Source organism: Kryptolebias marmoratus, linkage group LG24, assembly GCF_001649575.2.
Source record: "Kryptolebias marmoratus isolate JLee-2015 linkage group LG24, ASM164957v2, whole genome shotgun sequence".
Classification (NCBI taxonomy): Eukaryota; Metazoa; Chordata; class Actinopteri; order Cyprinodontiformes; family Rivulidae; genus Kryptolebias; species Kryptolebias marmoratus.
In genome coordinates this window covers 2,332,660-2,359,508 of record NC_051453.1, presented here as the reverse complement: position 1 = coordinate 2,359,508, position 26,849 = coordinate 2,332,660, and the positions used below count along the sequence as shown (strand labels likewise).

General features: G+C 35.5%; 1 protein-coding gene across 4 annotated transcripts in view; it reads right to left on the bottom strand.

Moving 5' to 3' along the window:
• Positions 1-23,085, bottom strand: part of atp11b (ATPase phospholipid transporting 11B (putative)) — a 40,784-nt gene extending 17,699 nt beyond the window's left edge. For 2 of the 4 annotated variants that reach the window (XR_001809141.3, XM_017437504.3), the window contains exons 1-28: positions 22,789-23,085; positions 18,995-19,111; positions 17,929-18,018; positions 16,676-16,756; positions 16,173-16,280; positions 14,661-14,789; positions 13,735-13,838; positions 12,152-12,199; positions 11,630-11,694; positions 11,073-11,154; positions 10,834-10,984; positions 9,811-10,008; positions 9,322-9,480; positions 8,000-8,181; positions 7,724-7,792; positions 7,320-7,393; positions 6,696-6,799; positions 5,827-6,008; positions 4,445-4,648; positions 4,134-4,287; positions 3,643-3,745; positions 3,395-3,540; positions 3,155-3,214; positions 2,769-2,896; positions 2,417-2,555; positions 1,953-1,976; positions 748-813; positions 135-238 (exon numbers count right to left, since the gene is read on the bottom strand). Coding sequence is in view for 3 of the 4 variants with exons in the window: in XM_017437504.3 (XP_017292993.1) it covers positions 135-238; positions 748-813; positions 1,953-1,976; positions 2,417-2,555; positions 2,769-2,896; positions 3,155-3,214; positions 3,395-3,540; positions 3,643-3,745; positions 4,134-4,287; positions 4,445-4,648; positions 5,827-6,008; positions 6,696-6,799; positions 7,320-7,393; positions 7,724-7,792; positions 8,000-8,181; positions 9,322-9,480; positions 9,811-10,008; positions 10,834-10,984; positions 11,073-11,154; positions 11,630-11,694; positions 12,152-12,199; positions 13,735-13,838; positions 14,661-14,789; positions 16,173-16,280; positions 16,676-16,756; positions 17,929-18,018; positions 18,995-19,111; positions 22,789-22,815 (3,098 nt within the window). In the remaining variant the exon portion in view is untranslated. The remainder of the gene's footprint in view (positions 1-134; positions 239-747; positions 814-1,952; positions 1,977-2,416; positions 2,556-2,768; positions 2,897-3,154; positions 3,215-3,394; positions 3,541-3,642; positions 3,746-4,133; positions 4,288-4,444; positions 4,649-5,826; positions 6,009-6,695; positions 6,800-7,319; positions 7,394-7,723; positions 7,793-7,999; positions 8,182-9,321; positions 9,481-9,810; positions 10,009-10,833; positions 10,985-11,072; positions 11,155-11,629; positions 11,695-12,151; positions 12,200-13,734; positions 13,839-14,660; positions 14,790-16,172; positions 16,281-16,675; positions 16,757-17,928; positions 18,019-18,994; positions 19,112-22,788) is intronic. The other 2 variants (XM_017437502.3, XM_017437503.3) reach the window with 2 other exon arrangements.
• Between the last annotated feature and the right edge of the window lie 3,764 nt (positions 23,086-26,849).

The following is a 26,849-nucleotide window of genomic DNA, read 5'->3' as shown; positions in this document are numbered from 1 at the left end:
ATTTAAACAGTCTCCTCTGAGAGGCCTTGCAAAAACGCTTTGCAATGCTTGGATGGAACAATGTTAATACAGTAAACCTAAATTTTAATTTGTCATAATTTAAAAAAAAAAAACATTGTAATAGATGTTCTTACCAGATGATGCCTCCATAGAAGAGGGAAAATATGAAATAGAATGCTATAGAACCCCACGTCACAAAATGGTTCATCCAGGTCCAAAAATGAGTCTCTAATGCAAGCTGTCATGTAGAAGAAGAACAAAAGCTTACTGAAAAATATTGAGACAAGGACAGAGAGTACACCAATAAACTACAGTAATCTGCTTCTGTTCTATAAAAGACACTTTGACCTTCAACCTGCAACAAATAATTTTCTGTAGCTGATGGCTGCTGACATCATTATCATCTACACAACATATTGCATTTCACCCAGGAAGTGTGAAATAGCCAGTGTGTCTACGTGGATCTAATAAGTTAGCTTTTTGCTAAAATTGACAGCAAGAGATGGCAGCATGACAGGTAAGCTAAATAAAATCAACATTACTATTCACTGTTCCGTTCGTGTAAATGTGAGATTAATACAATCTTCTAGTTCCATGTCCTGAATTGTCTTCACAAGCCTGATTGTAAATTACCCTACATCCTAAAATATTGTTTGATAATAATCTTTAAAACAGTTATAAAAAAACATTTATTACATATAATAATATATATATTAATTTGAGACTATAATATTTAATGTTATTTACCTTTAATGTGACAGTGATTACCATAACAGTGAAGACAAGCGTTCCAAATGTCCAGTTACCAAACATCTACAAAAATAAAGACATGTTGCTGTTATTAACAGTTGTCTGTACAGTAAGTTATGTCAATAGCTGACAAGACTTTAGTACCAGGTAGAAATGAAGGCTTTGCTTACATGCAGAAACATGGTCAGTGGTAGTGACCAAAAGCTGATCAGCCTCTGCAAAGTAACTAACAGTGTTGACTTGCCTCTGTTCTTTTATTTGATCAAAGGTGGCAAAAATGTCAAGTAGTTATTTTAATTAAATGTATTATTTTAGTAAAACCATAAAAGTCTAGAGTACTGACACTGTGGACAATGTGAGCAGTCCCATGCTTTAGTTTGCTCATGTGGAGGAAAGAAAACACTTCTACTAGGTAGAGGCTCTTGGTTAACAAGCTGTCTGCTGTAATAGCTCTACGGTGCAGCCTTTGTGGCTTTCCTTAGAAGCTCAACTGCTGCTTATCGTCTGAGAGCTGTAGGTGGTACACTTTTTCTGATTGCCACTTCCAAACGCTGCTGGAATCTGAACATTGAAGCTTAATAGCAAGTGTAGAAAGATGTATTCAAAGAGTTGCATTGGTGGATCTTTTCAGAGATCTGCCCCCTCCTTTGACACTTTTTAAAACCATAGCCTCCAAACTTAATACAAAATCCCAGTCTACTGCTGATGACTAAAGTAAAGACTCATAAAGCATAAACTTAAAAACTTAACCTCTTTTGTTATCAATAAAAATAAATAACTGAGTTTGTAATAAAGATTGCAGTATGTAAGTCAGATGAGAATGAAACCAAAGACTGTTTCATTACATGTTCAAAAAGTGATGCTATAACTTGAGAATATTTTTACGCTTATACACTCTGATATTTTTGGAAAAAAGGAAAATAAGTCTGCAGAAATTAGCATTTGAGCAAATACAATCCAAGTATGAAATAGATACACAATAATAAACAATCAAAACCGTTTTTAAACACAACCCTAAACTTTTGTTAATTAAAGTTTTGTGCTATAGATCACAAACACTGTTCGGTCTAACTTTTCAAAATCATTTCATTCAATGGCAGTATGAACGTTTTAGACAACAAAAGACATGTTAGTGAATTTTTCTGAGTCCTCCCATTAACCTCCCATGGAGACATGCATTCGACTGTAGAGCAGACTCTTACCAGCTGCCTGTTAGCTCGCAAGATCTGAAGACATGCACAGCGTGAAGGCAGAAGAAAAAAAGGCGTGATCAACAAAAGATGGAAGGTAAAAGACAACCAAGAGAGAGTTATAAAAGTGGTTGCATTCAGAACTAGCAAACTACAGGCAGAAAGAAAGATGGCAAGATATGTAGCAGGAATAAAAGAAGGTAGGAAAGAGAACTATCAAATAAAAAGAATGAGAAACAGACAGATCCCAAACAGCAATATCAAAATAATCAGTCAGAAATACAAGCAAATAATGAAACCATAAACATCAATGTTAAACACAAACATCCTACTTTATTTATTACCTCCCATTTTCAACTGAACTGACATTTCTGAGCACGATTTAAAAAAAAAAATCTCTCATCAATACAGATTTAAAGGAATTTACTAAAAAGTGAATACATACATCACGTACATAAAAAAAATACAAAACGCACCTGTCCATTGCCCATCAGCGTTGTGTCTTCTCCCATCAGTATATAGGACCCAAAGAAGAAGATGAAGGCATGACAGAAGCCCAACAAAGTCCAGTACAAGAAGGTTCCAAAAGACAGCAGAGAGTTCTTGCTAATATCTCTGTTGATGACAGTTTTGTTTTTCTAAATGTATGCAGGCACACTTATGTTTAAAAAGAGATCACAGAAAAATATGATGTTCCCCATGTTTTTGCAAGAAAGGAGCAGACATAGCCTAGAATACTTATTTTTTTCCAAGTATATCAATACAGCTGCCTCCATCTAACAGTGAATGATAACAAACAGTATAGCTGGGTTTTACACACGGTCATACCTGTACAAGGCAGGTTTACTCTGTAGGACATGTGGATGGACCAGCTGTTCAAACAGACTGTACACCAGGATGGGCAGCGAGGTGAAGCAGATGTTGTACAGTGTCAGGTAAACACTGTCATACAGAGTCTAGATTGGACAGAGACAGCATTTCAGCAGCAAATTATTAGCTAACTAGTTGAACAAACAGACACAGACAGACAACACCAATATACCAATACTGTTTGATTTTAGTCTCAAGATGAGTTTAGGAAATTATCTTTTGACTGTTTAGAAAAAAACTCAATGCACACGTCTTTTAAAAATGGCCTAAAAGAGCAACATCAAAAGCTGGAAGAAAACAGTGACAGAGAAAAGCAAGAGAAATGGAGTATTAAAGAGACTTACTTGTTGTGAAAACAAACAGAAGAACTGGTATAAAAACTGTGGCGTGATAAAACATACATTCTAGAAAAGACAAAGTGAAGAAAATGACACATTAAAAACAATGGAGTTAAAGCAGATGGCTGCATACACTCATGTTACCAACATATTTCATTTATTTACAATCACTATAAGTACTACAGCTGTTGCAAGAAAGAGTAGTCAAGGGGAAATAAATTCTCTGTAACTCGAGACAGAATTTACCTTGTAGAAAAAGTACTGTACAAGTGTAGCTATTCGAATGTAGTAGAAGTGACCGTGGACCAGCAGAAGTTTAGCCAGGAACTTGAACCTAGCAATTGCATAGTCGCTGTTTCTCACGGCCTGACGACCCTCCTTCCCCATGATACCTGGAGATGATTGCATACACACAAACGTAGTGGGGATGACTTTTTACACATACAGTAAAGTATTAGGTAAGTATAGTTTTCATTTGTTGAGTACAGGTTTACCTATGCCCACATGAGCTTCTTGTATCATACTGACATCATTTGCTCCGTCCCCAATAGCCAAGGTGATTGGCTTTTCTGGAGACGTCTTCAAAAGTCGCACCACCTAAAAAATATTATTGTATCATAGACACGTTGAATGACATAAAGAACGTTTTGGGGTTTTTTTTCAAACTAACTAACTCACTATCCTACATGTTTTATTTGTTTCTCTGCTCCAACACACCTGATTTGAATCAAAGGGTGATTAACAGGCTTCTGCAGAACATGAAGAGGGAATTTAACCACTGAATCAGGTGTGTTGGAGCAGGGAAACAACACATGCAGGATAGTGGCCCTCGAGGACCAGGATTGGACACCCCTGCTGTAGAGCTTTTGAAAACACTCTTATCTAGTATTAGTTGCAGAGATGGAAAAAGTGATTCCCAATGCTTGAGCAATAAAGCAATATACAGATAAACAGTGATTGTACAGTGCATACAGTACGTCGTTACCTTGGCTTTTTGCAGTGGTGCCATACGGCAGCACAGCACAGCTGAGCAGTTTTTGCACACTTCCATGAAAAGCTTCTCATGTTCCCTCAATGCTAAAGACAGACTGGCACCATCTACAACCAACCCGTGTTGAATGACGTGATCTTCTTTTATCCTAGAACCAAATTTTTTGTAATTCGCAGAAAAAAATGTTAAAGTCCACAGTTAATTTAAAGTTAAAAAAGAAAATATTCATTAGTTTGTGAGCTCAAAGGCCTTTAGATTGTTTGAATTAAACTAAACAAAACAAACTGAAGAAATCACACACACACCTTCTGGCCAGTCTACGGAGTTGCTCAGCACATTCATTATCAGAGCGTTGTTGCAAAAGCTCCAAGATGTTCATTGTCCTGTGGAAGTGGCCACAGGACAAGCTGACACTGATCGCTGTCTCATGTTTGTCTCCTGTCAACACCCACACTTTGATTCCTGCCAGCCGCAATGCTTCGATGGTCTCCTGAACTTTGTCTTGAAGTCTGAGACACACAGAATAAAATATATTTAGAGTATGCCTGTAACTCATACTGTATGTGCAGGTCAAGTGATTGCTACATAACAGTATTAGATCAATCTGGGTGAAATCTGCCTCACATTTGGGATACGTACATACATGTGATACAAAACAACAACAACAAAAAAACAAACGCTACTTCTGCTCATAATATTAATATTATATGCTATTCCTTGAGAGACAGCACATCTAAAATAACCATTCATTTCAGCTATAAATTTTTCATATTAAACTGAAAACAGAGGAAATGTTAGCCATGCCTTTCATAACAGAAGAAACCCTCTGATTGTGACCATGTGTGCCCCGGGAGAATCTCATTTCATACACATAAATAAAGCAGTGAAGAGGAACAAAAGAATGCAGAGATAAACAAAGTGTGAGAATCTCAGGCTTATGTGAGGAACAGATTGTGCACAGATGCTAACACACAGCAATATTCATTTCCAAAAAGGCACAGAAATGTGACATTTGCAGTTTCGTGAGGACCATAAATTTCAGTTTTGTGTGTATTTTGGCCATGTGCTTTATACCATTTTAAATTGACCATTTAGTCAGTTTACTGACCAAATATAATATTAATTTTGCACAATATTCATCAACTTCACATCAATTTTTTATGCTTTAATTTGTTAGCTCCAACAACTGTCTTTCCCAATTCTTATTGTGTCATAAAAACAAAGATAAATGCTATTTTCTAGCAGTAGAATACCTTCCAACAATTAACAAGATAGCTCCATGAGGCTTTATGTGAAAACAGCACCACGATTACAATTATCCATAAAGTTTAGTGTTCTAACTTCTCATAATTAGGGGTAAACCAAAAGTGCCACTGAGGCTCCTGGGAATTAAATTAGTTTTAGAGGTTTGGTCAGAAGTCAGACAGAAGACAAAACAATGTTTGACTTATAATTAAAAAAGACCAAACTCCAGACCAAAGTAATTAGGATTTATCAAGTCCTCCTGTTGATTAAACAGGGGTGAAAGTTAGAAGACTGACCCTGTTGAAAGGCTAATCCCTTAGAGGTGACGGATGTTAGGAATAAATGCTGAGATATTTGCCACCAATACAGTGGAAAGACTAAATACCAGACCAACATAAAAAAGAAAAATAAATTATTGTGAATTCCTGTGAAAGGTGCGTACTTGTCCTCCACCCCGGTTGCTCCCAGGAGTTGTAGATCTCGCTCAATGTAGCTGAAAGCTTCCTGTAGTTTCTCCTCTCTCTGCTGCAGAGCCGTGCGAGCAGCAGTGAGGCGCTTGTCTACATCAATGTACTCCTCTGGAGTGAAGTGGCGACATGCTACAACAAGGGTCCGCAGACCTTTCTACAATGGAATAAAAAGATGGATGCATAAGAAGAAAACAAAAAAATACATTTTCAGAGAAACAAAAAAGGGGACAGAGCAATGGAGTTGTAAAATGATTTAGATTCAAATGAGAATATTATATTAACAAGAAGTCAAGATGTGGTTGTGGAATGACCAGATTTAGTGTACAAAGATGAAGAAAAGCAGAAGAAAAAAAACAAGCTGGGTTTGATTCACAAAAGCAGCCTGAGGGGGTGATGACCACATATCAACCCAGTTTAGGACACCACTTCTGGGTGCTGACGTCTGATGCATCATGTGAAAGATGGACTGTGTACGCGTTGTATGCATGCAGCTGTTAATACAAAGAACTATGTGACTGCTGTTGCGAAGACTTCACAGTCTAATGAACAGAGGGAGCAACAGGGCATAAAGGAATCATTGCATCATTAAACTACAACTGTTAATGCATAAATCAAGTGCCCAATGTAACATTTCATTAAGGTTTTTTTCAAGCAAAAAGTGTATTTTTTTTTATCTCATAACATCTGCTGATCTGTCCTCTTTTATACTGTAAAAAGAAGGAATGGACAAGAACTACTACTTCAAATCCTAATTTCATTGTGTGACAGTGTGTAAGCTGAACAAAAAAATTTAATTTTCTGAAACAATTGTGATGTGACTTCACCATTTACAATTTCTTACCAAGGCAAACTCATCCACGTGAAGTCTCGTCTTTTCAATCTCCCCACTTGTGGCGAAAGGCAAGATGGCTGACTCAGCACCCTTGGTGAAAAGCACTTTTCCTCCTTGAAAATCAAACAAACATAACAGGATGACACAATAATCAAAGATAAGCATTAAATTCACTTAGAAATTATTGTTTTTCAAACCAATTTTTCACATTTTTTGATAAAGTTGATAAATTATAATTTCACTTCCTTACATATTCATGTTGTTTAGATTTTTCATTTGTATTCTTTTAGACAGAATGATTGTATGTCTTTTGCTTTAAGGTGATATTCTGATAATACTAATTAGAACAACTCAGAAAGTATAAACCTCCACCAAGACCCATTATCATTGTGACATCACCATTGATGTCAACACTGTATGTTGAGGGTCATTAAAAAAATTCCCAATCACCACTAAATTTTAATAATTTGTTCTTTGTGACAACATCAACATTTCCCGAAAAGTTCATCAAAACTCATTTATTACTTTTTAAGTAATCTTGTGTACAAAAAAACAAACAAGCAAGCAAACGCTACTGAAAACATATACCTCCTTGGCAGAGGTGAATAATAAAAATAAAGCAGAAAACTTTACCTGAAGGAGTCTGCAGTATGACGCTCATTCTCCTGCGATTTGGATCAAACTCCAACACATGGAGGAGTTTGTACCTGAGGGACAAAAAAAAGTCTGTCTAAATAAATTGCATATATATAGAAGATATTTATTTTGAACAAGTAGGCTTTACTTTCATCTTCTTAAAATTTAGGGTAAGAAAACAACATGTAAACTGGAACAGCCTTTAAAGCATTGTAATGGGAAGGATAAGGACGACAACAAATAAAAACTTTACATTTAAACTGATTTCCAATAACACTTAATGGATCTTACTTCATGATTGATCAAATGTTCACCTTTATTCTTATGTCATTTCACAAGACTGTAAAAATCAATGTGAAATAGTGTTGATTGTAATATGAGAAATCTAAAGGTTAACGTACTTTTCAAACTTGCCAAACGATTTAATTTCCACGATATCACCACTGGTGCCTGTGAATGCCACTCCAATTCTAAAAACAAACAAACAAATAAAGTAATTAAAAATTAACAAAATAAATGTGTTTTTTTTTATAATGAGTGTTTTTTATGGTCCTAGCTTTTACAAGGAGAATTCATATCACCCAAAACATTTTTAAATATCTAATATTTTTGGGAAACATTTGAAACTTACAGAAAAAAGGATGCATTTCAGACACTTTACAATATTAATACTTTACCTTTTTGTTGCCTCTACTAAAGCCTTCTCATCTGGTGAGGAGGCATAGTATTCCATGTTATTGGAAGAGAAACCATTGGCATGGGAAAACGGATCTCCTACCAGACAGTCTGGCTGGTCGTAGCTGATCTGAACCGTGTGACACAATGACACTGCCTTGAGAAATAATAATTCCTCCCCCATCTGGATGGAGACACAACAGAGAAAGAAGAAGAGAAGAAAAAATATTACTTCATGTGCCAGACAGTGAAGTAGTATGTGTCACTGTAAAGATTACTCTACTATAGCAGCAAAGCACATATTGTATGAACATTTTACAGGTTATTAGCAATAAACTGTAAAAGTATGTTGTAAAATAAAGGATTTGAACTTAAAAACTTTGTGTAGCACAAGTGATTTAATCGTGAGAAGGATTTATGGAAGTTAGTAAATAATCTGCAAATGGTTGAAATGGCTCCTCCTTATAATACATGTCCACACAGTTTCTAAAGTAAAAAAGATTAAAAGAAAGAAAAACTAACACTTTATATGTAAAAATTATTAACAAAACATGTTTGGTGACTGAACCATAAACTTTTAAATACAAAATACTCATAAAACAGAACAACAACAAGATGAAACAAACTAAGAGATACACTAAAGGAGCTGCAGCAATTAGGCACAATCTGACTAATCAGCTGGTAGAAGAGAGGACTAAAGGCTCCAGCATATTTAATAAGAAGTCAAGAATCAGTTGCGGTCACGTGGTTGTGAGACGTTTGTTTTTGCACACACATTTTACAGTCCACAAGCCACTCGTCTCAGAACTCCGGGGTTCCTCCCTCCTCCTACAGCATTAAAACAGGTTTCTTCCCACCGGTTCCTCAAATCTCCTGTCCTTGGACAGATTTTTATTTTCCTTACCCCGACCAGACGTGTTTATTAAACCGACTGATTGAGAACCGACTTTGTGACTTCTTATGGAGTATGACAACAGCTTAAAAGATCAGCAGACCTTTTCTGAGATGTAAGAAAATTTGCCATTTATGACGTTTAAGAAAATGGAAGTGATACTAACACAAAATGACAAAGTAGCTTCTTTGTTCACCTCACTGGAAGAGACATTGGTGTATTAGCCATTTAATTTAGGTTGGCATGCCCCTTACCAGATCAATTTCATCATGGTAAAGAATTAACATTCCAAGCACCATTTATTTCATGTCAATGGAAAAAAAAATATTCATAAAGGATTGATATTTAGACATCTGTTATTTCAGTGTTTATTTTTAAACAAACTATGAGATTTTGTTTTTGAAGAAGTGAAAATTTGGGTTTTTGAGTTACCAGGTGTGCTGTAGAACTATCTGGAGAGTCTTCTGTCATTCCCTCTGGTATTAGTTTGCCATTAACTTCTCGGTATTTGATTCCATTTATTGAACACTCGCGGAACTGCATTTCATTTTCTGTTAGCGTACCCGTCTTGTCAGTGAACACGTACTCTACCTATAAAACAAAAACACACAGATGTGCACATAAACTGGACTGGGATGTCAGAAATGATTTTCATTTAGCAACAACTCATATTTTGTAAAAATATGCACGTGTAAAAAATACAAATTACTGTAAGTATGTGCTGTATTACTGCCATTTCCAAATAGACTTAGAATATTGTATAAGACGTACAACAGATAAAAAACAAAAATTAAGAGCATCTGATTAGAAAACTACTCTTTTGGAGACATGATATTTTTATAAATACAAAAACAGAAAAGATGCAAATATTTCTTGTATTCCCCACTTACTGTATGAAGAAACTTGACTCCTCTTACATACCTGTCCCAACTCTTCATTGAGATCAGATGTGTTGACCTGAGCTTTCTGATCACTTTCCTCATGATACAAGTCCAAATCCCAGCCAATAAAAAAGGAGCCCAGGAACTTCTGCATCTCCACGGTGACATAGAGTGAGATGGGGATGATAAAGTTATAGAGGACCAGAAATGCCAAGAAGTCAGAGATGAACTTAAGGATCTGAAGAGGGATGAGATAAAAAAATATGTACAAAAACTGTTAAAACAGATAAATTATAGAAAGCAAAATACAGATGACTATCACTAAATTTTCATTTTATACATGTTAGCCACACATAAGATGATGGGGCTTCCTCACTGATCCTTCTAAATCAAAGCAGGCAGGATAATTCATTCCTATTAAGAAGATAATTACTTTTTGTGACAGGAAAGGGGAGGGAGCACAGACTGTGAGACAGCACCAAAACTCAGCCTTATGGCAGGTTTAACTAAGAATGAAGTCATAAGATGCACAGATAAAGGGAATAAGTATTTACTAAAATGTGACAAAATAAGGCTTTTTATTTGTTATTGGTATTTCTCTCTGTCACGAGACAGCAGAATGTCTTGAACATAACTGTTTACTTCTGTTCTTTGTGTTACAAAACAGAACCTGCTAGTCGATGTGACTGATTAGTGCTAGCAGGCACGCTGACATACCAACGGATTAGCCCAGAGATAGCCACACCTTTCTTATAGCTCACCTTTCTTGTGACAGAAATAACACTAAACCTAGCAGTATTTTTGTGAACATGTTGGTCCAAGCATTACCTCATCTTAAATAATTTGATTAATTTTTTTCAATCCATTGTTGAAAAAACAAGATTATGACTATGTGGTGACAAAGAACAAGTAGGACAAAGTACAGACTGCAAAACAGAATAATAAAGTGTAATATTAAATAAAACAAACAAATCTTATCTGTGGCTCTGAATGACTGACAAAAGAGAAAAAAAAACATTTTTAAAAATGCATTATTCTGATTAAGAAACCACAGCAGACTAACCGGACTGCTGTTTTTTTCTTGTTCAGTCTTTTGATTGTAGAAAGGTTCATCCCATTTCTCCTCAGCCTGCCAGGCGTACTTCAGAATGGTGCTGAGGATAGCCTCAAACAGCAGGATGACCAGGTAGATGATCAGGAATGTGTTCATCGACCTGACAAGGAAAAACATTTAAAGTGTAAAGTTCCATTAAGCATATCTTTGAACAGCGGTACTTTGATCACTTAAAAGAAATTGCTTACTTCTCGACTGCAGAGCGTTTCTGGGACTTGCACTTATAGTTGAGTGCCATCTTGGATTCCATCCCTGTGTAAACTGCCACACCTGGAACAGCAGTTAGTTTAGGCATCACATTAGGCTTGTGGCTTGTCCAAAATACTCCGATCAACTCATACTTAAAATCAGGACACTATAAAACATAAAAAAAAGTTTTGTACTTGTATATGAAAAAAATGTTGTTCTTACCATACAACTGAAGCATTACATATAATCCACACTACTAAAAAACTGGAGCACTGTTCTCAAATGTGACAGCAAAGAATCAGATTTCATTACTGTGATAATGAGTGACCTATAGTAACAGTTGAGAACTGCTTTATCATGTTACAGCTGTGATTTGATTATGACACCACCCTGATGTGATTCAAGGTCCACTGGACCAGCTACACTTTGTGCGTCTTCCTCTATCACTTCACCGGAAAACTTTCTGTGAAAAATAATTTACATCTCTAGAGGGTTCCTTCTAGAGTAAATGTCTGGATCTGTTGAATTATTACTTATCATAGCCATTCAGACTCACCAAAAATTTCTTTGGTATTTTTCAACCTGGCACCTCGCAGCAGCAAGTTCTCTGGGCCCAGTGGTCTGAAATAAAAGTAAAAAAATGTAAATTTAGATTAAAGCGATAGCTTTTGCAAATAATATGTTTAAAAGTGTGAATACTTTTCATTTTGTTACAGGCCTCATACACTAAGTAAACAAGTGGCTGTCAGGAATGTCTGCAATGTTTCCCTCAAACCACCTCTGAAGGAAAACAATTTCAGTACTCATAGTGCTAAATACAGACTTGTATTTAGCACTAACCAATCAGTGTTATTTCTGTCATATATATATATATATATATATATATATTTGACACAAGAAAGAAAATTAACAAAACAGCCATACCTCAAATACATTAAACCCAATTATAAATGATGACACTGGAGCTACTCATCAACTTTATCTGAATAAATGTTTATTGATTATCTACTACTGTAAATAATTGTTTACATTTAATATGTGTTAAATTAATTTATTACACTCAGAAATATGGCCTTACCTGACTATCTCCTCTCCATGTTGAGTCACAGTGATACGACCTACAAATCTGAAAGAGACCAAAAATGTTTTAGACATAATAAAAGATTTTGGCTTAATAGAGTGATTGCTAATTAAGGAAACAAGGCTAATATGATGTTATAAAAGTGGGATCACAACTGAAAGCTGACAACAGATTTCTCAAGAAGAAAATTATTACAAGGTTTAGATTTAAAATATTTGACTACTAATTAATGAAACAAGGCTAAAATGATTTTAAAGAATTGAGATCACAGCAGAAAGCTGACAAAAGATGGGTCAAATAACTCACAAATTTAATATGTAAATTACAGTTCTCAGCTATTGGCTCTAACAATAACTGAGAACAAACTTTTTCCATACATGTTACATATATCAGCAGATTGTCCACCACAATAACAATCTGACCACTGAGTGCAAAAAGAACATGATGGAAAAGCTGTTTCCATTTCTTTTCTCAATATTATATATGCTCAGACATTTTTGAAATATATAAATACAGTGAAAAGTTTCAAACATAATCAGAAAAAAAGGAAACTATATGTGAATTCTCCCGCTCTTTTTACATAATCCTAAACCAACATCATCTGCACACTGTAACAGAGGACTGGTAGCTCAGTGTTTGGCTTGTCTGATCGAGATGTACTGTGATCTGCATGTCTGCAGTCTCACAAACAGTATTTCGATATTGCAAGGGCTGCAGCACATCTTTGAAAACAGCCGTCATGTAAAAGAAAGCAACCTTGTGTGGGGGAGGGGAGAACACTGCCACAGATGCAGACTGCTTACTCAGTCCTAAAGCTGCCAGCTAAGTGACAGGAGAAGAAGGGAGGTTGTTGTTGTTGACATGATAAAGCCTTTAACCTTGTCATCTATTTTATCACTATCTAGCAAGACGCTTTAATCAAATAAAAAATTTTAAACATGTTTTTAAAAGGAAAGTGTTGACCATGAGTTTAAACTACCCTTTTGCCTGCAGCCGAAGGCAAAAGGGTGATGTTTTGTTTGTGTGTGCGTGTTTGTTTATTTGTCTGTACCATTCACAGAATATCTCATAAACCACTGGATGAATTTGAATGAAACTCTCTTCAAGCAACCATTGGATAAATGTCTAAAACTGATTAACTTTTGGAGTCAACCCAATTTAAGATGGCCAGCTGACCTTAGAAAATACAAAGATGGCTGTAACACATCCAATTTACAGATATAGAGATAAATCTTGGTGTGGTAGTAAATGAGCATCATACTAGACATGGCACAATAGTTTTGCTTAAAACATTGGCATTGACTGTTAGTGTGAACCCTGCCTGTCTGTTATTATGTCAAACCAATGGACATATTTTAGTGAAATTCTGAGAGTAAGCATTGGATAATGTACATCTACAGCTCATTAACATTTCGAATCAAGATAATCAACCTTAGCCAACACAAAAACTAAAATAATAATGATAATAGCATTTAAGTGTAAGAGCTTGTTACTGTATTTACTGTTTGACTCCAGTGAACAAACAGGGAATTTTTAACATTTGTATTCTGAAGGTATGAGTTTATACAAGTACAGATTACCTGTACAGATCAGCTTCTGGCTGCTGACACTCCACGACAGCCTGTAAAGCCTCCAACTGGGACACTGACTGACACACTGACGTCTCTGGTACAGAGAAATGGGTCTGTAAAAACACACACACAGTTAGATGCTGATAAAGAAAAGTGATTGATAAATTTGGGGCAATGATGCTTTTAAGATAAGGAGTAATTCTGAATAAGAAAGACATTAAGAACTCAAATAAATACACAATTAGAACAAAAATTCTTTACTGCATTTGTAAACTGTTTCAATAAAGTTCAATTGCTCTGGTAAACAGAAGACCATGTAAAGGTGAATCACTATACCATATATGTGACTCATAATATATATTAAAATATTGCATTGACAATGCACATAGTTTCTGGTCTAGCTTAGCTCAAACAAAAAGAGTCAGACAATGACCAAAACACCATTTCATGTTTTAAAAAAATTCTAATAAAATTTCACATGAAATTTGATCATGCTGCAGTTTTGAAAGGTTCTTAGTTACTTATGCAATCAGATTATTTTAATTTTAAAAATGACAAGAAGAAAAACATTACAGTATTTCTGTGTGGCACATTACAAGACAGAAGTAGCTGACAACAATTTTTATGTGCAAAGTGCAAACATTTTCTCAACATATTTTAAGTTTACCATTGAAAAATCTTTATTTGTGGAGTTTAAACATAAATTCCACTGTTCTGTTAATAACATGCATTATCTGTTCTTTTCCACTGATGTCACTAGTGAAACCATTCATAGAGCTCTACTTGTTACAAAGAGTCAGACCAAAATATTGTTTTTAACCACTGGTGCCATTATGTTTTCCTGAGAGCGCTCCTGTTGGACTTGAATTGTTCATGTACTTAAAGATGAAAAACACAAACATGTTAACAATTTGATTGCAGTCATGCAAACAAACCTTAAGGTTGGTCTCTCCATCAAGGCTGGCTGTGGTGATGTGACAAGTACCATCAGCACGATCTGATGAAAGCAACACCAGATCAGCAGGGAACGTCTCATCTTTAGCTACACGAACAATGTCCCCCACCTGGACAGACCTGGACACCTGTCTGCGAGAGAGACAGACAGCTGTCCCCCACCTGGACAGACAGGCAAAAACAGAACCAGTGTTAAAATTATCCTTGCATTGTTCTGTTGATATGGAATATGAACATTTTAAATACTCCTAAGTAGTACTCAAATGTTAATTTGCATTGTTAGTACTGTGGCAAAAAATGACTTGGATTTTGTTGATAAATGTAAAGCCAAAAATGCAATAATAGCAAAACTGTTTTGGTTCTGTGAGAAACTTTATGAAAATCTAACACTGTTGCTATTTGTCTTACGGTTTTACAAATATTGAATTTTTTCTGAGTAGCTTAACAAAACTAAATCAATGTTTCATGTGTTTTAATCTAGTTTTGGCAGTATTTTATTTTATGAGAGAAGGTAAAAGTTGCAGCCTAATGACTCAGATGCTACTGAGACAGAAGTTTGTGGCCTTGTCTTAAACTATTGCACTTCTGTCAGCACATCTGCTAGCTGTGACTTTAAACACTATCACGTCTGCTTTTCAAGCTGGAGAACGTCTTTTGCCTGTATACTAAAGAATATGTCATTGGATACCATTGCCTTAGCTTCAGAAAATTGTCTTAGAAAACTAGAAAGATTTGTGTATACTATGTCTTGACTTACAGGCTTATCATGTGACTGTCATCAAAAACATTGGATCATTGAGGAAGGATACCAGCAAAACCTGTTTACACACAGCTGAGACTACATGTTGTAGGTGAAAGTTTAAAATTTAAATAAATGCAAAACACAAGAAAATAGCAAATGGTAGCATTTGTGAACTTGAAACCAACAAAATCAATTCACATCTTAATTATTTTATGTGTATCAGCAATATTAAAGAACATCATTTAGACAGGCTGCAGCAAAAACTGATGTCTTTATACCATAAAAAAACTGAATGATTCATAATCTTCTCACACATAACTGCAAATTTGAGCACATCACAGAATGACAATTTTAAACCTAGAGGTCCCAAAACAAAGTGACATACTTGAATCTTACTGTTTTCCTGTGTTCTTAATTACTTCAGGCATCCTTATGCATGTTTTTACATTGCAGGAAAAGTGATAATTTTCACAATATTTCTTCTTGAAGTTTATTTGTGAAACAATGGTCCTCTAATAGGCAACAACGATACTTCTATAATATTTATGTGTAAAGAAACCTCACTAGCACAAAGAATTTAACAGTCACGCTAAAATTAGCAGTGGTGTTTGCGATGAGTTGTAAAGGGCTTTTTATACAGATCAATAATAGTGAGAATTTCTAAAAAACAAAGGTGTTCTGATAAAGTAGACTTTAATGAAAATAACTGGCATGATGCATGTTCAATATAGTGCATCTTTTGACATCTTACCCTAATATTTTTGGATTTTGTCTTTACCAGACTTCCACTGCGAACCACAAACACTGGAGCTCCATTGACCTCGTTGTCTGCTTTGTGTCTCAGCCAGTCTTCATAGCCCTGCAAAGACAGCCATTTAAGCCTCTCAAATACTGCAAATCTCCAATGAGAAACCTAAAATTATTAACTGACATGGTGACATGAAGCAAGCATGACTAAATGTTGATCAAATGGGGTAATTACACCATAGGCTGGCCTCAAATAAACATATAATGTCAAGTTTAGAACAAGCATTAAAATGAAAGCAAATAAAAATCTAATAGGATTTGCTTTTTACACAAGTTGTGAATGAATTGTTTCTTTCCTGAGTTAACACACAAAATATTAAAGTAATTACCAAAATAAATTGGTTTTAAGTTTTGGTTTTAACGAAGAGCTTAAACTGTGATGATAATCTGTTAGTTCCACATTTTCAGTCCAAGTATGAGGAAGTTGTTATATGCTTGAGCTCTCACCTGTTTTATAGCAGTGACTGTGATCACAAAGAAAAGAGGGAGCCCACTGGTGATTGGGGAAGTTGGGGTGTCTATCATTAACTAAAATAAAATGGACAGATGAGAAGAGTCACAAAGTTGTAAAGCAATAAAACACGCTCACGCACACACACAGTCGTTAGAGTAAAAGTGGGTGTAACTTGTGAAAGAGAACACAACAGTGAGAAGTAGTGGCCGATATGACAAACAGGAAATCTCTATAAGTTCCCTTCAATGTTAAATGTCAGATCAGTACAAGTAGTCACATACACACGTTTGCACATTTATGTCTGTGCTTTGTCAATAACTGTCCTCAATTTTCAAAGCTCTTATTTGTACATTTAGAAATTTCCAACTGAATTTCAACATTAACCTTTACATCAACACAACTTCTAAAACATATCTGTCAAAAATAAGGAGACAAAATGCTCTCACACCTAGTGTTTGAAACTCAAATTGACCATCTTATGGCAGACACATAAATATGCATAAAAGCATACACAAAACAAAATAACATTAAACACTTTAAAGATAACTTGTGAATGCAGCCACATTTAATCCTCTTAAGTCCATTTTCAGCCTACTTCCTGGATTAGTATTTATTATGACAGCAGGGTAATCATTAGCTTGATCTGCATCTGTTTTGTGGTCCATGACATTAATGTATCTGCAACTTTTCCTACTTTCTTTAGTGAAACAACAGTTTATAGCAGGCAACCAGGAATCCATCTAAGAAAATTTAAAAGTAGAAGGTCAATTTGTCCATCTTAAAAATGTCAAGAACAAACTAACTCTTCAGTGATTTCGAAATAAGCTGATTTCAAAGCACTGACAACTTGAGTAGGTGAAAAAAAACAGTTGTCTCAGACAAAATCAAGCCGATTACTTCGGCTTCACTACCCCGTCCCAAATACATCAGAGGAAGGCTAAAAATCTGAATGCCAAATATAGCTTCAGCACAGGGTGATTGATGCATTCTGAAGGCATAACGCTTTGGGCTGGACGTTACGACACATTTTACCAAATGTGTGGGTGTAATTATTAAATAGAGTCAGACTTCTTTCTCCTCCGGCCCCTACAAGTTAGTGACACATTCACTCATGCAAAAACAGATGCACACACACAGCTGCATCTGGTGCAGGAGAGCTGAGGTCACACATGACTCATCACCAGTTTATGGAACAGAGCATGTACCTGCAGTGACCTTCTTTACGTGTATTTGTCTGTGACTTTACCTGTACAAGGAAGATGATGAGAAAATAGAAGTTTGCAATCCTCCTAAATTGCTCAAACAAATTCTTGGGTACAAAATTCCAAACTGTGTACTGAAAGAGAAAGGACAAGAAAATAAAACATAAAGAAACAAGAAAATAGCAAAAGAAACATTTTAAGCATCATATCTGTTTGTGTCAAAGTCCGGCAGTAGATTTAGCTAAACAAAGTAAACAGGATTGTAAAAGCAGCTGATTTGACATTGGTAATAGTGAAATTCTGCATAAGATCTTTAGCAAAGCACACACAAAAAATACTTTTTACACAGTAAACTGCCAAATAAAAAAAGCATCAAAACATTTTAAGCTGGAGGTGAATAATTTTCTCCTAAAATGACTTTTAAGACTAATCTATACTTCTATTTTTTGTCACTATTGCATGCAGTTGTATTTTTTATCTAGCATATTATCTAAGATACATTTAATACAAAGAGGTAACTATACTGTATCTTAAAAGTTTTAACAACTTTTAAGACTTTGCTAAAAGATAAAGGTCAATTAATGAGAACACAGACACAATAAAACATAATGTTAGTGTGTCTGTGCACAGTAAATCAGTGTATTAGCAGGGTTTCCACAGTTTTATCTGCTCCTGTTATCTGTTAGTCCAATGATCTAATCAACAACTAAATGAATCACAGTCATTACTGTTAGTGGCAGGGAGAAGCCAGTTTGGATTGTTACATCTGTCCAGTCAATTGTCCAACCAACCTACTGATCCTCTCACCAACAAAACAAGATTTCTGTTGTGTTTATTCTGTTATCACCAAATAAACTTTAAATTTTGTAATACACTGGAACATCAAACCAATTTATTTAATAATGTGCAAAAAGATGTATTCTCTGAATTGGCCACAAGTTCTACCTATTCTGAAAGTTTGCAAAATGACCCACTATGCCAAATAATTAGCTAAACCAATATATTAGTCAGCCTCTAATTTTCAACTTTTACGTCCTTGTTTTACAATGAGATCATATCTGAGGTATCATAAAAGAGGACACAAATACAGGATACCATGAATATTAATACCTTGGAGGAAATGATCCTGTTGTCTGCAAAGCGCTGTGGGATGTAATGACCATGCTGGGGGAAACGATTTGCTACATAAACCGTCCTGGTGTCACTTTGATGAGGTGGGTCAAAGCCCTGAGAGAGAAAAAAAACAAGAGAGACAACAGGATGAGAAGAAGGTGAAACAGGAAGTAAGACAGAATGCATTACTGACACAGTAGTAATGCATACCTGAAAAGATGTTAAACACAAATATACTTCATGTATATAAAAAAAATTCTAAAATTAGGCCTGTCTTTTACAAAAAAAATAAGTTAAATAGTAATGTTTGACCTTTGTTAGTTCAACATGCTGACTGTATTTGGGACAAAAACAAATTCTGAATTACAGGCTTCCTTTAACACAATGACTCCACAGAACTGTTTATAAAAAAAAACATTTTCAAAACTACAGTAGGTATGTTGTGAAAACACTTGTCTCACCAGCATACTGACACAATCACAAGTCAAAAAAGGAAGTTGAAGAAAAATAAAAGGTTTGGGTGATAACTAACTTGTTTCAAACACTTAAATTGCTGACAAACACCTCTAAAATAACAATAATTTTACAATGGAGAGTCAGCTGAGAAAAAGGACAAACACTTTCTAAAGTAACATCCTGGATGTGATTAAAGTACAGGGACAGTAAACTATCAGATGAACAGAGATCTCAGTTCTCAGATCTCAAAATTACAATAACACACATAAAATTCCAATTTCATTAAGGACAGCAATGAATTAGATCCAGTAAAATGTAAACTTTTATTCTGTATTTTACTTAGTAAATGAGTAGCGATAACTTGCTGGAAGTAACAGACAGAATATAAGTTTGAAAAACGTGGCACAACTTTTAGGCTATTACAATGAATTATAAAAGATACCACATTTTTTAGTCACACTGTACAGCTGGACCATTCACATTCGAGTAATAGTCAAAAATGTAAATCAGATGATTAACAATGGAAATATGAATAAAAATGCTTTTATATAATCTTTTGCAATGAGGATAACTTATAAGAACACTGTGTGGCAGAAATCTGACCTTTCATTTTGTCTACTGACTCTAATGCCCACATCAATTAGATGGCAGACAAGTAATTACTCCCTGCCTGAAGCCTACAAGTCCCACAGTGCCTCGGAGAATTCACTGTCCTGAACAGTTACAATGGAAGGCAACCTGGGCTGTGTACTGAGTTGTATTAAATATCAAGAAGCTTTTTATCAAAAAGCAACAAGGTGTTGTTGTTTCAGACAGTTTGATTGATAACAACAGCTATAATAACATGATCAGATGTGTGCCATATTAATATATAACATATAGACTCAAAAAGTCAGGAGCAAAATTGTAGAAGCAGGCACCATTTTATCTAGAGTGAGGTATGACACTTATTTATTAGATTTCTTTGCTCCTTCATGACAGCACATTATTTGGGTTGGTACAGCAATGTTCATAAGACGTTGTGTATGTGACTTCAAATCTAAAGTGCATTCTGCCAGCTCAACAGGCTGCGATGACTTGTGCAAATGACTCAAACAACATTACACTTCTCCATTTCTCACACCTAATACACATTGTTGTTTGTTTGATTGTTGTTGTTCTTTCAACTGTTCCCTTCTTCAGGGCTTGCCACAGCGAGCAAACTCGCACAAAAGATTTGGCAATTATTTTACGCCGGATGCCCTTTCTGCAGCAAACCTGGGCTCGAACCTGCAGCCTACAAGAATGCAGCACTGACCACCTAGCTACCACAGCCATACACAGCTACAGATTATGAAGTAAAGTTCACAGTAAAACCCATAGCTGTAAGCCTATGAGATTCTCTGAAAACGGACTGCAGATATGATCATAAAAAAGATGACAGTCAAGAGTTTACCCAAATTCTACCGTTACGTATGTTATGATTACAGAAATTCTTTTATGGTGTAAATGCAGAAGTGCTGGTATAAAGTCAGTACTGCTTATAGACGCCTGACACCAAAGACTGTTAAAAATGGCACTCCTGAATTATTGTACTCATTTTTTTATGCTTCCAGAGAGAATGAGCATGAACATGCAACACTACATTAACTTCGAGCTAAAATAAAGGCCATACAAATGTCACCCCAACAAACTTTTTCATTAGGCCAGGTGAATTAGGATGCACTTTAATTACACTTTTAATTAACTAGGCAGGTCAATCTTATAAGATAGGTCAAATGAGCTGAGATACTACAAAGTAAAGGGACTTCCAGTTCTAAATGCACTCAAACTCTGAAGTTTTCTTAAAATGTAATGGTTAAGATTAAGGCTGCAAATATTTGTTGTCATCGCAATCATCATTGCAATATTATCAGAGGACAATATCAATACTGCAAAGGACTACAATAACTCATTGGCCATTATTTTTTTTAAGTATATGCACTCTTGTTCTGCTGCTAATAATATATTTGGTCAATCCAATGAACTCTCACTGGCCTCAATGCCCACAATTGGTTTAGATGGTAGTGATTACAGAAGAGCCCTAGTAAAGATTAATCTCTAAAAACTGAAAAGCCTTTTCTTTTTTTAAACCAGGCTGAGAAACTAAACAGGAGAGTAAGAAAATATGTCACTAGTCAAACTTAACCTAAGTGACAACAACATTCTCTTTGGGCCTCATTGACATTAATGGTTTAATAATGTGCAACTTTTCTTGTGTGCTTATACGTCTTTAACAATTACTATGCTATCAGAACCTGTGCGGACAAGAGTTAAAATCTATATCAGAAAACACTAATTTTCTTTGCTTGTACTATTATGGTGTTTTAACAAGATTGATGCCTTTATGTAATTAAGAGTAGGTTTATTCAGACCTATATATATATATATATATATATATATATATATATATATATATATATATATATATATATATATATATATATATATAATGCATTTATAAATAGTTGGGCAATGAGTTCCTATAAAACACAGTAAAGTTATATTATTCTATGTGACAACATGGCGACCTTTAAAATGAAATAAAAACTAAAGTTGCATTGTGCAATTTCTACAAGATGGGCTTTGTTTTTAAACAACGTTGTAAAATATGTATTTACACCTGTAGGCAAAGGGGTGATAAACAAAAGCAAATTCAGGATGATACACCGCTGACGTTAACCATATCCGCTACATCTTGCTTCCGGGGCAAATAATGAATTAACGCCCAAAACAAAAAGTTAATCTTAAAAAGTTAAAATAAATCAACTCAGCGGATTTAAATCACTCTAGTTTTGCATCTGAAGAGCTGACTACCCTGTGAAAAAGTCAGAATGAACAACTTGGTGTGCTACAGTAGTTTGTTAAAACTCGACCAAACTCCTGTTAAACTTCATCTTCTTCTCTCACCTTCTTGTTAGCCATCTAGCTGTTGCTCGGTTAATGAACACTCAGATACAATCGAGCAAACCCCGTTGAGACTAGATTAAAATTTAAGGAAACTTTAAATAAACGCATAACTGTAACCGAAAGCCATCTCAGCTCCTGTTCGTTTTCTACATTTAAACTAGTTAGCATAAATGCCAACTGTTAGCTAGCCAGGAAGGTGACTGTTAGCTAACCTAACGTCTACCTGACTTGTCATCAAGGCGACTCAAACGACAATATTTTGAACATATTTCAAGAGTTAAAAGGCTTGGCTAGCCCTCTGAATTCAGCCAAATAAAGTTCACCCGGCTTTCCGTGAACTGAAGCTTGTGTCAGGTTACAAAAACTAATTTTAACTAGCGTTAAAAGGGTTGGGAAAGCAGTTTTACCAGCTGCTGTCGTATCCACCGCAGCATCTTCGCACAGGCGTTAGCCCTGCGCTAGCACAAGCTACTCCAACAAACCAGTCCTGGCACCGAAATGTATCCTTCCAGAGGCAGCTGTTCTCGGTCGCATTGCGTGGCACAGTCGTGCTGTACAGCCAGGAGAAAACAAGACATTAATGCTCTCCCATTGCGCGTTAATGTCAGACAGATGACTACTGGTTAAAGTGACAGACGGCTGGCCACGGAGTCTCAACCAGCTCCGCTGCTACATCTCTCTGCCCTGCCACGGATCACTTTACACACACAAACACACGCGCGCGCACACACACACGGACACGACACGCGCGCAGTTGAGTTCTGTGCAAACTCAGTCTTTGAACGCCCCCTTCCTGTCTACCATAAAAACGACGGATAGATAGATAGATAGATAGATAGATAGATAGATAGATAGATAGATAGATAGATAGATAGATAGATAGATAGATAGATAGATAGATAGATAGATAGATAGATAGATAGATAGATAGATAGATAGATAGATAGATAGATAGATAGATAGATAGATAGATAGAAAATCTCGACATTTATTTTATAGCAAACATAGTAATTTGTTAGTAAATTAGTTTTAGTATATTGGTATAAATTAGTATAGTATGTAAACTCTGTAAATATTACTAATCCCAAGTTATTTCTTAATGTAAATAATTGAACTAATAGTGTCAAAATTCCTTTTAACTATTTAAGTTATCCTTCTAATTTATGCTGTAAGTCAGTTTAAATAAAATTTGATTTATTCATTTCTTTATCTAAGGTTGACTCCCTTCATATTGTGCTAATTTTCCCTGTATGTTTTTGTTGTTGTTGTTGTTTGTACACCCTTGTATAAAAAATAGTTTCTTATCTCCTGAGTCGAGTCCAAGACATGTTGGAAATATTTCACTTGCTTTTATGAATGCCTGCGTAATTTTACAGTGATATTCAACTTTAATCTTGTTCCAGGGTTCTTCTTGTGAGGCGCCTCACATAAAGTGAAGTCATCTCATTGTGTGTGTGACTCTTTCATTGTGAATAATCCAACCCAGCTCCCCCCACCATTGATTTGTCTGCTATATACTGCATCACAGTCAGTTAATAATGTGTATTCTGCACAGGAGTTGAAAGCAGAAAGTATCTAAGTTATAGCTGCAGCGTGTGCTTCATATGACTGGAAATACGAACATGGTAATCACATCAATAACAAGAGGAGCAAACACTAATGATCCTGTGTAATCAATGTGTGCCAGTTGCTATATTTGGAGCAGAACAGCTGCAGCTGCCCAGGCATTTCCCCCCATCTCTCTCTCTTTTTGTCTCTGGCCTCCTGCAAAAATGAAATATATTATCATAGCTCTTTACTGATCCCAATACTTGAGGTATGAGATAAGCCAAAAAACACCAAAGTGTATTTATATCCCGGATTAGGTTAAGGTTTAGGCATCTCAGCAGAATATGGCACAGAACGTGTCACAGTATTTGTTACAAGTTGGGTTCAAAGCTCTCTCAATTTACACAATAAGAGTGTCACATGCCTCCACCAACACACATCCACCCCCATCAAAATAAAAGCAAACATGTCATCTTTAAAATACAGATTTACTCTGCAAATCCTGTTTAATCTGCTTTCTGTCTGTGTTTGTGTGAGAGGCTAAAGCTCAGTTCATCTGACTGTTGGTGAAATCTCTCATTTACACTGACTTACATAATGCCACTGCAGCCGTAGCAACATCTGGAAGTTCCTTTCTCACAGCTGGGCTGGAAATAGCATGTGAGCTTTAAATGTGAGATTACATAGGCTTGCATATTGCTGATGTAACTACAAATAATGTTATATCTCTAAATATATTATTGACTTTACAAGATTGGAGAAAATCCATCTCTGAAAAGTCCTACATTTTATAAACCACAAGACTTCAAAAATAAGTGAATGCTGTTTTTAACCAAGTTTTCTGATTCTCCAGTAAAAACCACCTCCCTAGTTAATTTGAGATTGAATAATTTACTTTCAGCTATTTATTGTTGTTTTATTTAATACACTTTGAGCTTTGTGAAGTGGAAGTCATATTTTGCTCTGTGGTCACACACAATTACTCCCAGCTGAAAAATTGTGTTTAATGTGCATCTTTGTACTGAGACAGCTGAGTGCTGGCCAGTGATCCACAATACCCTCAATGTCTGTAATGGAAATGGATGTCAAAGCACTAGATAATTCCTGGAAGTCTTCCAAGCCTTGTACTGAATTTAATTTATTCTGCAATCTTGCAAGTGCTTGGAAGAGCTTTAAGGTAACATCTTAAAATTCTTTATCACACTGCACAGTTAATAGTAGAAACCACTTATCTTGCAGGTGTGGTCTCATACACTTACAGAATATCTGATTGTAACCTAACATCAAGACATTTTGTTAGGAGAAATTAGCTTAGTGATAAATTACATGTTGTATTCCTGCTTTTAGATGTTTTGAATCAAACAAATCTTTTGGCAATGAAAGAATCACTTCACTAAACTCAAGTGCTGCTAAAAATTATGAAGTAATTTTGATGACAAACTCTTGCAAAGGGCAATATTTTGCCCTGGCACCATACTTTTAAAAGACAGTTGTTGTTTTTAACATGTTCAGATGCATGTTCAGATACATTTCCTTTCCTTTCCTTTCATTTTCTTTCCCACCAAGCATCTCTAATCATAGAACTAATTGAATAAGTTCTTCCTCTCATCTCTTATTCAATGCGTGCTTGCTCAACCCCAGGTACTGCTTTGTATATGTGTATTAATGTCTGTCTTGTTGTATTAGTGTGGATTGCTGTCTAGCAGTGAAGACGAGGACTCTTTAGGGAGTCCAACTGAAATACTTATTGTGCCTTTAAGGAAATTGAAAATTAATGGATTGGCTTTTTGAACTGGATGGCTGAATCAATACCAAATGGTCATTACTAGAAAAAAAAACAACTCACTGGTTTTAAATCAAGAGAAACATAAAACCTATACATGAATGAATTGATTGTACAGTTTACTGATATCTTCTGATATTGGCAAAAGATGAAAAAACAAATATTGTTGTACTATTATAGTACGTAATTCACTCACACTAGTCTCATAATTTACTGTCAGTGAAAGGTGAATTTGAGATTGATATGTGGTATGTGTCTCCCTCTTGTGGAAAAATTGAGACACTACAAACACAATGCAGTATATTTCTTAAAAGCATTACACTACATGTCAGGGTTTATTTTAGTTCATTTATTTAATTTTTACATGTACATATAAATATATGTAAAACCATTTGTTTCCTATTTGTGATTGCAGCTTCTGATCAGATACTTTTCTAAAGATGGTTGAGTACAACATGTTAAATCATACATTTTCATCTTTTCTTTGGGTGTTTGCTGTCTAGGAATGTAAGCTTGTGTATGTTTGCATGAATGACAGATGAGTGGTATTATATTTCTTACTGAGCTACTAGTTCTTCATCTAACACCCTGACCTCCTTAGTCTGTGACCTGGAGAGACAAGAGAAAGGCAGCTCTTCATCCACTTCACTGGACCAGGTCATGGATTACCAACTGTCTGTGAACATGTGTGTGTGTGTGTGTTAAATAGATCACTGTTGAATGAACCTTGGTCTTTATGAATAATCCACAAGCAGTGCTGAGGATTTTCCATTTAATGAGAAGTGCCAGAGAGGTCCAATGGAAAGGCCGAAGTGTTGTTTTTCTATCTAAATACAAGTTTTCATGAAAAAGAAAAGGTGATAAAGTAAAAAAGGTGAATTATAGTAGTGGACTAGTAGTGGTAGTGGACTAGTGGGGGTAAAAGCCAGTTCTGTTCAACAAATTAAATACAGTTCAGCTTCCCTTTTGCCTGAAACATTTTTGCAAAACCAGCCAACTTCTCTCGGCTGTGTGTCTGTGAACATCATCATTGACATCACAAGATTCTGGCTGTCAATTATCGATCTTTTATTCACTGTACATGGCTCATTATTCCAGTGAGATATTTTGCATATAAATAACTTGTAACTGCAGAAT